We start from the raw sequence: 10,973 nt of genomic DNA, 5'->3' as shown, positions 1-10,973 counted from the left end.
GCATTTAAGGTAAAGCTGATTTATCCTAGTGCACAATAAATTGGCCAATTGCCAGAGAGCTATTGCACCCAGGGACTTAGGGAATTGTCACATACTGTATGTATACATATATATATGTCTATATATATGTCTATGTATGTATATATATATATATATATATATATATATATATACATATATATATATACACATGTCCTGTGTCCTAGATCACCACTATCTAATCAAATAGGACTGTAGGCAAATATATGATATGTGCTGTATATCAGCAGTTTTATGTGTGCGCCAAGGTAAAGAGTAGATGTTGTGGTTGAGCAGGAAAATAAGAAGAATCATAAAAATGATTGTGTACTTTATGAATAACTCGGCAAACCATAACCAAAGACAAATGTACTCACTATAAGAGCAGATGCAATTTAGAATGTATTCTAAAGCAGCCTTTTGTTAGTTACACGGCTTTGTCTTCAGACATTTGAGTAGGCCGTCGTCTGAGTATTGGGTTCATTGTGAGACCAAAAGACAAAGAAAAAGCCCTTGTTTTATCTCAGTATAAATACAAAGTCGAGAGTTTTTCCTCCATGCACACACGCACACTCAAACGTCCAAAACTTCCCCGTGTGAGCAGTAAACTCCCCAGTGCAGGAACCAAACTGCTGCGTCAGGTATTCTCTTTGATGTGAGGAAACAAAAACCATCACACGTTGTGCGTCTAGACGGTAATCCTGTACGGTTTCAGGCTGCAGACTGGAGCTGCAAATGAGCGTCAGCGCTGGAGCAATCTGTCTTGATTAAATGTGAATCGGCTAATGCAATTACACCATCGTTTTCATCCGTTTTATACTCACTTTATTAGGGACACCTGTTCCAAGTACTTGTTATTACAAGTATCTACTCAAGCAATCACATAGCAGCAAGGATTGCGGCCTGTAGACATGGTAAAGACAACCTGGGTGAGAATTGTGATTTAAGTGACTTTGAATGGGATTTAAGTGACTTTGAATGGGATTTAAGTGACTCTAAATGGTGCATGGTTGTTTATTCCAAGACGGGACGGTCTGAGTGTTTCAGAAACTGCTGATCTACTGTGATTTTTATGCCAAACCATCTATAGAGTTTACAAAAAATTGTCCATAAAAAGTTATATCCAATGAGCAGCAGCAAATATTAATTGCTGACGATAGAGATCGGAAGAGAATGGCCAGACTGGCTGGAAATAACATGTCAAACACTGAAGGAGAGTGGCACCTGCCATTTTACTGGGTGTCCTGTGTACCTAATAAAGTGGACAGCAAGTGGAGCTAGTCTATCTGTGAGCCAATGGAGTTTCCCTACAAACAAAAATGCAAGATATAATTGGATTTATTCAATTTTATGTTTTAAATAACAGGGAAAAACTGGAGTGGAACCAATGCCCTCATCACATTTTATAAGCACATAAATAAATCACAGTAGTAATATAATAATAGTCGCATATTGTTGTGATTTGTCTGAACACACACACACACACACACACACACACACACACACACACAAATCATTAAAAAAAACATGATTCCATGCAGTAAAATTAAAGGTAAATGCCGTGTTCAGTTGTGAACATGCATTCCTGCACACAGGACGAGCACGCGCACCTTGCACCGGATTCAGTCCTCGATGGAAACAAAGAAGACGAGGCTGTTTTGATCCAGTCGAGGTGGTGGAGGAGGTGGTGGAGGAGGAGGAGGAGGAGGAGGAAGGGGAGGAGGAGGTCCAGAGCATCACTTACAGGATGGAGAACCATCTAGGATTTCTCTGCCCTCATCTCTGGCTAATAAACGGGATGACATCACCTTTAGACTCCATAGGGGGCGTGGTCTGGGCACCGTGACAAGGATGATTGACAGCCTGGCTCAGTGATTAAAGGCACAACCAGCTTAAATCACTCAGAAGCAACACGATGATGGTGGAATTGAATATGGAGAACCTGGAATCAGTGCTTTGTGTGTTATTATGTTTCCAAACCACCATTCAGTCAAGAACGTGGCCACAGCAGCCAAAGAATATGACATGACGTAAGGTTTCTTTTTGTGAATAGAGTAATATTAGTATAGTTTTCTCCCTCATCATTTATAAATACTGCTCTTGTTAATTTTTTCTTTGGCAGGACAGGAATGATATTTACATTTGCAGGTTTTTTATGACACTATGTATTTTCAGAATCCTTTGGCTATATATCTATTTATCGTTGTAATTAACAATTTTTTTTTTTTAACCTGAATTTTCATTTCTGTATCTTACTGAATGTTAATATTGGCTATTTTACTAGATATTGTCGATTGATTGATTTTGGGACAAAACTATAGGCTATGTGTGCATAATGTTTGTCAATATTATTACTTTTCTAACATTACACAACCCAAATATTATTAATAATAAAACAAGTCATTATGGGCTTATTTCTACGTTTTTATCAAAGTAGAAACGTGTAACACACCTAAACTCCCCAAACCCTGAACCCACTGGGTTTGGGGATATATATATATATATATATATATACACATATATATATATATATATATATATATATATATATATATGTATATATACATGTGTATCATTTAAATTAGAGGTCTCCAACTTGTGACCCATGGGCCAAATGTGGCCCCCAATCCATTTTATGTGGCCTCCAACCAGTTTTTGCTCTTTATGGATTCATTTTTCGGCATCAATTTGTTTTTTTTTTATTATGAATTATATATCATTACACGCATATGTGGAACTTCTGTGAAAAAGAACAACTACGGAACTGTTGTTTTTCTCCCAAAAATGTAAGTTGTTCTCACTCACTCCACGTTTTATTATTCCATTTTAAACACTGGGATCAAAACTATTCCCTCTCACTCAAGTTTTGAATGTAGGTCATCAAACTACTGTACTTCTTTTCTTAACATGTCACAGAAAACATGTCAGGACGTGTCCTGTCCTCACCTCCTCCTGCGCCTACACAGCACACGCAGTCCTGCACGACTGTAGGACTGTAATGTCTCTTTAAAAGGCGATTCCATGCATATGATCCAGGGGGCCGGCCTAGTGTGTGTGTGTGTGAGTGTGAGAGTGTGTGTCTCTGCGTGTGTGTGTGTGTGTGTGTGTTATACAGTAGTAACCCATGCGGAGTGAGGTGGCAGTCTTATTCCACATTGACACTGACTTACTTACGCGCCTCTGTCTCTCTCTCTATCTCTGTGTCTATCGTTGAACGCACTTGAGGAGTAAAAGGAGAACAAAAAAAGGGTCAACATGGCATCGGGAAGTATCTGTGAACGATCCGGGATCTAATTCTCTTCTTGTGTGTGTTTTTATATTCGGTTGTGAGCGGACGGACTGTGAAGGTAATTAAGGTTGGAGTTGTTTCTCCTTGATTGATCTCCAGGAGGTGGATCACTCAGATCCTTGTCTCTTCTCTCCTTTTATTGTGTTGCATTTTTGTGAATGACTTCATGATGACATTGTTCAGCTGGTTGTTGTGTTTTTATGACGTGATGTGTCATAATTCGTGTGTGTGTGTGTTTCACAGGCGCTGATCACTAAGTTGCTCTTGACCCTGTTGGGACTTCGCTGGTGTGGAATAGCAACAAAGGACGGGTGCGCGCATTCATGGGACGCGACTTTGACAGCTCTCCATTTCTTGTCTTTTAACTTTATTCGCCTGACAGCAGGGCCAGGGTTGCTACTCGCGCGGCAGCATCATGGCTGAGGCGCCGCTGGCCGAGCCACTCATGGACTCGGACGTGGCCATCGACCCGGACTTCGAGCCTCAGAAGCGGCCCAGATCTTGCACCTGGCCGCTGCCGCGACCAGACTCGAGCGCGGCGAAACCGGAGAGCAACGACACCGATATTATCCCCGAGGAAGAGGACGATGAAGAGGACTGTGCCACCCCCACGGCTGTTAGTATCAACGGTTCTGGTGTGGCGACAGAAGACCAGAACAGCAACAGCCCCGGCGCTGCCGACGGATCCCTCTCGTCCCCCGGACAGGAGAGCGGAGGCTCCCCGCGCGACGCGCACTCCCCGTCGGGCGCCTCCGGCGCGCTGACTCCTAGCAGCCTGGCTGCACAGCAGACCCCGAGGAAAGCGTCCTCGCGCCGCAACGCGTGGGGGAATCTCTCCTACGCTGACCTGATAACCAAAGCCATCGAGAGCACACCCGACAAGAGACTGACACTGTCCCAAATATACGACTGGATGGTGAGATCCATCCCTTACTTCAAAGACAAAGGCGACAGCAACAGCTCTGCAGGCTGGAAGGTAAGAGTCGTCCCACTCACTCGCTCTCTCTCTCTCTCTCTCTCTCTCACCCACCCAGCCCCCCTCCCTCCTCCATCAAAACAAAAACAAATAGCATGTGGCTTGTATACCCACTCACTCACACACACACTCACGCACACTCTCTGGTTTTTATGAGCGACTATTTAGAAAATGTGGCTCCCATTACACAGCCTTCATTCTAATGGTAATAATAACAACAACAGATAAATCAGAAAACAAAATCACAACAGTGGGGCTTTAAAGGTTACTCATCCCTGTTCAGATGCATGTGGTTTAGTATCCTACACTTAATTATCTTTTTTTTTTAATTCACCAAAACAAACATGATGTTGCAGAGATTCCCAGACCTGAAATGAAGATTAAATTTACATGCAATGTGCTTCATAGTAAAATCATAGAAAATGATAAAGGTGAAAACTGTACACCCCCCTTTCCATTTTGCGACTCAAATATCCAGCCATCAGATGAATGTTCTTTGTCCTGTCTCCCCTCCCTCCCTCCCTCCCTCTGTTGTGCTTCCTTGACTCTTTTCTGATGAGTTATGTGCGTAATTTTCCTCTTGAGGCTTCAGCCACAGTCACATGTTTGGAATTAGAGCAAACAGAAACGTTGCAACCGGTTAGTCTGGAAACACAGTAGCCCGTTTTTTTTTTTTTTTTTTTGTTGAGTGACGCAATCTTGTTTAAGGCCCACTCAGAATGACACAATTACATAAGTGTGCAGTGAACTGATCGGCAGCAGCAGCTAAATCCATTAACAGGAACAGAGGCCGAATGTAAACAACATGTCACAATGGCAGATCCTGTGCCATGAAGATCCTTTTTGAATGCGCCTCACTGTCTTGTATGGGCTTTTTCGTGGTTTGCACGTAACCTTGACCTGGTTGACCTTTTTTTGTTTTTACATAGCAAGGCTTCACTTCCGTCTTGCTACTGTAGCCACAGAGGTATTACCCTGTTTGCCATTTGTTATGTAAACCTTGGCAGGGATGTGTCAGTCTCCTGGGTTAGATAGGCAACTGCCAAGGCTGCTGATACGGCCATGGGGGAATTACATAACCACTGGGTTACTGTGTGAGTTTGGGAGAGCTATTAAGGGTAAAGCTTCTTCTCAAGCGTCTGATGTGGTAACCCAAAAAGACATATGGAACCCCGCGTAAAGAGGGAGGCGAAGAAAGAGGTCAGAGGGCAGAGATTAACACCCGTCACAATAGTCCCATGGGGTGTGGAACATAAAGGCCATATTTTGTGGGGGGGGGGGGCTTCTCAGGTTTTGCTATGCGATATGGTCCAATGAAGAGCAAAGAAGGAGGTTGTGTGTGTGTGTGTGTGTGTGTGTGTGAAGCCCCACCAAGCCAAAGCCAAGTTCACCATTACCATGCAGGGCTGTTCGTCCAGGAATTCCAGGCATGAGGGCCAGGCTGCAGGTGGTTTAGTGTTACACACGGTCCACAGTCAGTAAACGTTGGCTGTAGCTCACACAGCCTGTTTTTAACTTTTCTTATGGGACTCTTTTCACGACATGCTCCAGTTACGGACACAGCGCAGCAGTATACTACAGAGTTTAGATGTTCATGAACAGAAACCACTCCTCATGGTGATGCAGCGGGCTCCCCTGCATTTAAAGATGTAAAGATGTAATATGTAGCCTTCTGCATTAAAATATCAAAAAATTACTAATGGTATATACATATGTATCGCAGTAGTGCACTTACATAAGTCATACCGTTTTCAACACCCTTTAAATCAATAAAAATCTGTATTTCTATTCAAAGTAATGGACCATTTTATAATGAAGTCCTCTGCTTTACAGTGAAGTGACCATGGAGGCTTTACAGAATTGTATTAACTGCATACTCTCCTATGACTCTCCTGTGTATCACACAGACTTCAGGTTACCTCCATGTCTACCATAAAGCACATAGCAAATGCGCAACCACATTTGTATACTACCGTATATGACGTTTTTAAGTGTTTTTGTCGTCTTGTTGCTTTTTGCCGAGACATCTGCCGCCGAAGCTTTTCCCAGACAACAATTCCCATGATTCCACACTCCTCAGATGAGGTCTCCTCTTATTGTTTTGATTGAGAGAGTACATACTGTGTGTTCAAGGCCTAAACCCATCTCATGCTACACTTTTAAGTTTAAGTAAAAAAAAAAAAAAGCCTATGAAACCTAAGACGGTCTGCAGAGCCAGGTGTTCAGAAGTCTACCTCTGCTCATGTGACTTTTTCAGAGCGCCTCTGCTCGTCGGTTCACTCTCAGTGACTCTAAGGTTTCACATTTACACAGGGCCAGGTTTGAACACCTACAGTTTCATGCAGCCATGACACCTTTGTTGAGGAGATTTGCTCAGCAAATCTCAGTAATCCCAGTGGGTTTCTCTCCCAGGCTCCCACTTACGTCACGCTGCTTAATATCTCTGTCAGTTAACCATTAGCCAAGGTAAAAGTGGGTTGAGACAGCCAAGTACATTGTGGAGGAAATCTTTTATTGCCTTAGATTACCTTTAATACAGGCCACTGCATGGACTTTTATTGGAAACATAATGTTCAGACATTTCCTTGGTCTTACACAACATTTGATGTATAATCTCAGTTGTGCACAGTTGGATATTGAGTTGATCTGCTCTGTGAACCAAATTAAAATTCAAGCAATGTTCGCGTTCAGCTGGGTTCCATTGTCAAACGTGGAAAAGGGGTTAATGGAAGAACATGTCTCTACTTTTCAAAGCAAGGTGTTGATTAAAAAACGTTTTATAGCCGCATCCAAAATCAGACATTGTGATAGCACTCCAAGGTCTGACACACTGTGGGCCGCTGCACGACTGAAATCTTGCCATTTTTTCTGTATTTCACACAAGCAAATGGAAAATCATTCCTAAGGCCCGCCCATGGTCAGAGCACAGAGAACAAATCACGGAGCGCAAAGAACAAGTGTGGGAGAGTTGGAGCAAACGAAAATTCTGATCATTGCGAACCAAAAATGTATTGTAAAATACAATCTTTTTTAATGATTAAATCGACATTTTATTCACAATTTGTGCAATATTGATACAAGCAAACAACAGACAGTGCTGCTTGCTTTGTGAAAAAAGTGTTGTTTGAAAAAAATATTGACACAAATCTAATTCCACAAAGTTCTGGCCTGGAGGGTCAGGTCTGGTTCGGAGTTGCTGAAATGTGTGCTAAGAGGAGCTTTGGTATGGCGGAGGAGTCATGGGCAGGATCTTAAAATAGTCCTGCAAACATGCATGTAACTCTCTCTGTGCGTGCGTGCGTGTGTGTGTGTGTGTGTCTTTCATCTGAGTGTCTTTGCATAATGAAGAGATTAGGTGCACCTGTGTGTATTTATGTGTTAGTACACTTGAGGCGTGTGTGTGTGTGTGTGTGTGTGTGTGTGCACGTGCTTGTGCATGTGTGTGTTTGCTTGCAAGTATTCCTGGCTGGATTTGAACCTTGTGCTCTAGTGTTACTTAACCCTGCTGCAACAGCCTCCCTGTTCCCAGCAGCTGCCTATCATAGGCCAAGACCTAGTTATGTCTCAGTGACACTCCACATAAATGCACATACACACACACACATATGTAATGAGGACATACACACACATACACACACACACACCCACACACCCACACACATGGTACATATAGTTCTCTGTAGCTCACGTAAACATGGTCATGTTTGTTTTTAAACCTGCCATACATTCCCACACAGGCAGACTTGCACAGACATAGACGGTGCATTTGCCTGGTCATGTCCGGGCTTATCACCAGAGTTTATGGCTGAGTGTCTGCTGCTGGTCTTAATTTATACATGGGACAGAAATAAGAGTCCAGTCCTCGGATTATTTTTAAGACCTCTTGGGTTCGAGCTAGCGCTGCTTGCCGTCAACAGTCTTGTTTATCGAGGTTGTCGTCGGAACCCTGGAAACAATTCTTTTTCAGTGCCACCTTATGTACTCGCAGGTGTATTATGTTCAGGTGAAACCACAAATTGATGAGTCACAGTCACGAGAGTTGAACACACCTTCTTACTCAACAGTGTCCAAAAGAAACAAAGGTTTTCACACATACACACACACACACTACTGGCCTTGTAAACTGTGTACATCACTTTACTTAATAGACTCCGGCTTTCTTACCCTCTCTATATGTTCACAGATTTCCTCACTGGAAATCCTTTGTCCAAAAAAAATAAAAAATATATACATGGTTCGACTCCTGCAGATCTGTGTTCTAAATTATGAAGGCCTACGTGTATTCACATAATATATACATATAACCTACAGATGTCAGTCCCCAGAGTCATAAATGACCTTGGAGCGAGAAAGAAAGAAAGAAAGAAAGAAAGAAAGAAAGGAAGGAAGGAAGAAAGCTCTTAAATGTGCTGCCGTTATGTTGATTGCCAATTTAATGGCCTTGTAAGATTAAAGTGTCACTTGTGTGCTACTTTAATTATTTATTATTCTTATCAGACGCGCTGAACAAAAGAGAAGGTGGGACCAGAGGAAAAAAACAATAGCCTTTTCGTTGGTTGTCCATCAATGCAGGGTGAGATGAGCTTGATTGGGTCAGTGGGATCGTTTTGTAAGCCATGAATATTATTACAGGACATGGCTATAGTGCCGGGTGGTATTTATTTATTTAGTTCAATAAATATAATTTATTATATTTTATATCATTTTTCGTATACCACAAGACGCATGATATGGTTAATGGAACACATGCTAATGGTAGCCATTGCAGCAGTGAACACTTTACTCCACCACCTTAGCAGACAACATGTGTTAGAGTTCAACACCGCCGCTCCCTCTCTCCCCGGACCACTCGCTTACCGCTGTAAACCGTGAAAGCATTGAAATTTAGAAAAATACCCAAAGTAAAATAAGTAAAATATACGTCTAAAGCACATTTAAACCCAGCTTACGCTGACCAAAGGGCTGTGCATGGTGGATAAAGGGAAATGAGAAGCGCAATAAATAAATAGATATGCAAACATAATGTAAACAATTGAGACATAGAATTTGTTTTATTATTTACTATTTTACTTGTGGAGTAAGACGAACACAGAGTAAAGAAATTCTGATTTTATACTGATGAAAATACCAGACAAGATCAGCTAAGAAACGGGGGCTTGTCTGTAGGAATTTGTTTGTACACTCAGGTACTCAATCAGGAGGCTGCTCACATGGAGCTGGCACTGAGCCAAGCAAGTGAAGCAAAAAAAAGGCAATAAAAGGGGGAGTGGAGGGGGTCGGGGAGGGGGGAGTAAATTAACAAGCTTTGCTCCAAATTGGTGTATTACAACTGCCCTCTGGCTGTGATTCCCAGTGGAAGGGTTTGAGGGTGTGCAAGGGTAAAGGGGCGATGGGTTATGGGAACCCACTGACTCCAGGCTCCCCCCTCCAAGAGCAGAGCAGTCAACCTCTATAAGGAGGCAAACCCTCTGGCTCTGTTCTGCTTCCATTCTCAAATCAGTGGACGGCTACCAGAGAAGCCTCAATGCATTTCGATTTTTCATCTCCGACAATTACCGCACGGGGACAGAAATGGTGTTATGTTACACCCACATTTGAATTTTAAACATCTCACTCTCAACGTTTGGGCATTTGTATGCGCTCCTCCATCTTGGCCTTTCAGTTCATCCGGGTGTCGGGTAGGGTTGAGATCAGGGAACTGTGTGTCTCTCTTTCTCATTGTCTCACTCAGTATGTTTACATGGAAAAAAGATGCATTTTTTTCTAAAAGTCAGAATAACGCCCAGATAATGCGATTAGGAGCCAAATTACTTCAGTCAGGCCAGCCTAAGTGCTCTGCACATGCTCCACCCCCTTAGCTTTGACCTTTCACATAATAGAAGAAGCCAGTACACGGAAGAAGAAGAAAGGGGATGGTAGGAAGACTCTGATTGGTTGTTGACATGCCAACAACTCGCAAACTGCCCAATACTAACAAGCTGATTGCCACCTAGCGTAGTAGAGGTGGACACAGTTCCTTCAATAAATCCATTTCCAGCTGGGACATGTCCATACTTGGACAAGGACAGTATAGTCTAATTAAATGGTGTTAACTGTGCATTTAAAGGTACCGATGGCGTCTATCTGTCTGTGAAAGTGATGTCCAGTTTTTGGAACGTGCAGACACACACAGTAACCTAGTTGTGTTTGTGTTTGCGACGCACACTCGCCTCCTTTATGCAAATGGCGTGATAAGGACACAGAAAATGACTTCTCATTGGCTTTCCCGTCATTCCCTACATCCCCGCCAACGCGGCCATGTCACACTCCACACGATCTGTTCTCCTCAAAGACTCTTCTCAATTATTCAATGCGCTCGGGATGAATTCAGATCACTGTATTAATTTTTAAGAGCCTGTTCTCAGCGAAAGGCTAAGCCCCTTTCACAGTTTCTGTCTCTCTTTCATCACTCCAACTCTTTTCACTGCACTCCATTTTCTCCGTCTCTCACACCACCCCTCATTATTTTCCAGCCCCGCTCTCTCTCACTTGTCTGGATGTTCAACACAAGGAAAAACAAGGCATCTCCCTGTAGTTCGCTGCTGTTCGCCTCTAAAGCACAACTATTGAAATCCCTTGTGGGCTCTAATGAATGGAGATTAATCTTGGGCTTCTCTTCTTGTTAGACTCGGCGCTCCCTCGCCTCCTGAT

At 42.8% G+C, this 10,973-nt stretch overlaps 1 protein-coding gene across 1 annotated transcript in view; it reads left to right on the top strand.

Moving 5' to 3' along the window:
* The first annotated feature begins 3,127 nt into the window (after positions 1-3,127).
* foxo3b (forkhead box O3b) overlaps positions 3,128-10,973 on the top strand; it is a 39,015-nt gene continuing 31,169 nt past the window's right edge. The window contains exons 1-2 of the mRNA XM_058613443.1: positions 3,128-3,365; positions 3,551-4,283. Of these exons, the coding sequence (XP_058469426.1) occupies positions 3,723-4,283 (561 nt within the window). The 5' untranslated portion in view covers positions 3,128-3,365; positions 3,551-3,722. The remainder of the gene's footprint in view (positions 3,366-3,550; positions 4,284-10,973) is intronic.

Source organism: Solea solea, chromosome 17, assembly GCF_958295425.1.
Source record: "Solea solea chromosome 17, fSolSol10.1, whole genome shotgun sequence".
Taxonomy (NCBI): domain Eukaryota; kingdom Metazoa; phylum Chordata; class Actinopteri; order Pleuronectiformes; family Soleidae; genus Solea; species Solea solea.
Note: the sequence above shows the minus strand (reverse complement) of the source record. Positions and strands in the feature narration are given on the sequence as shown.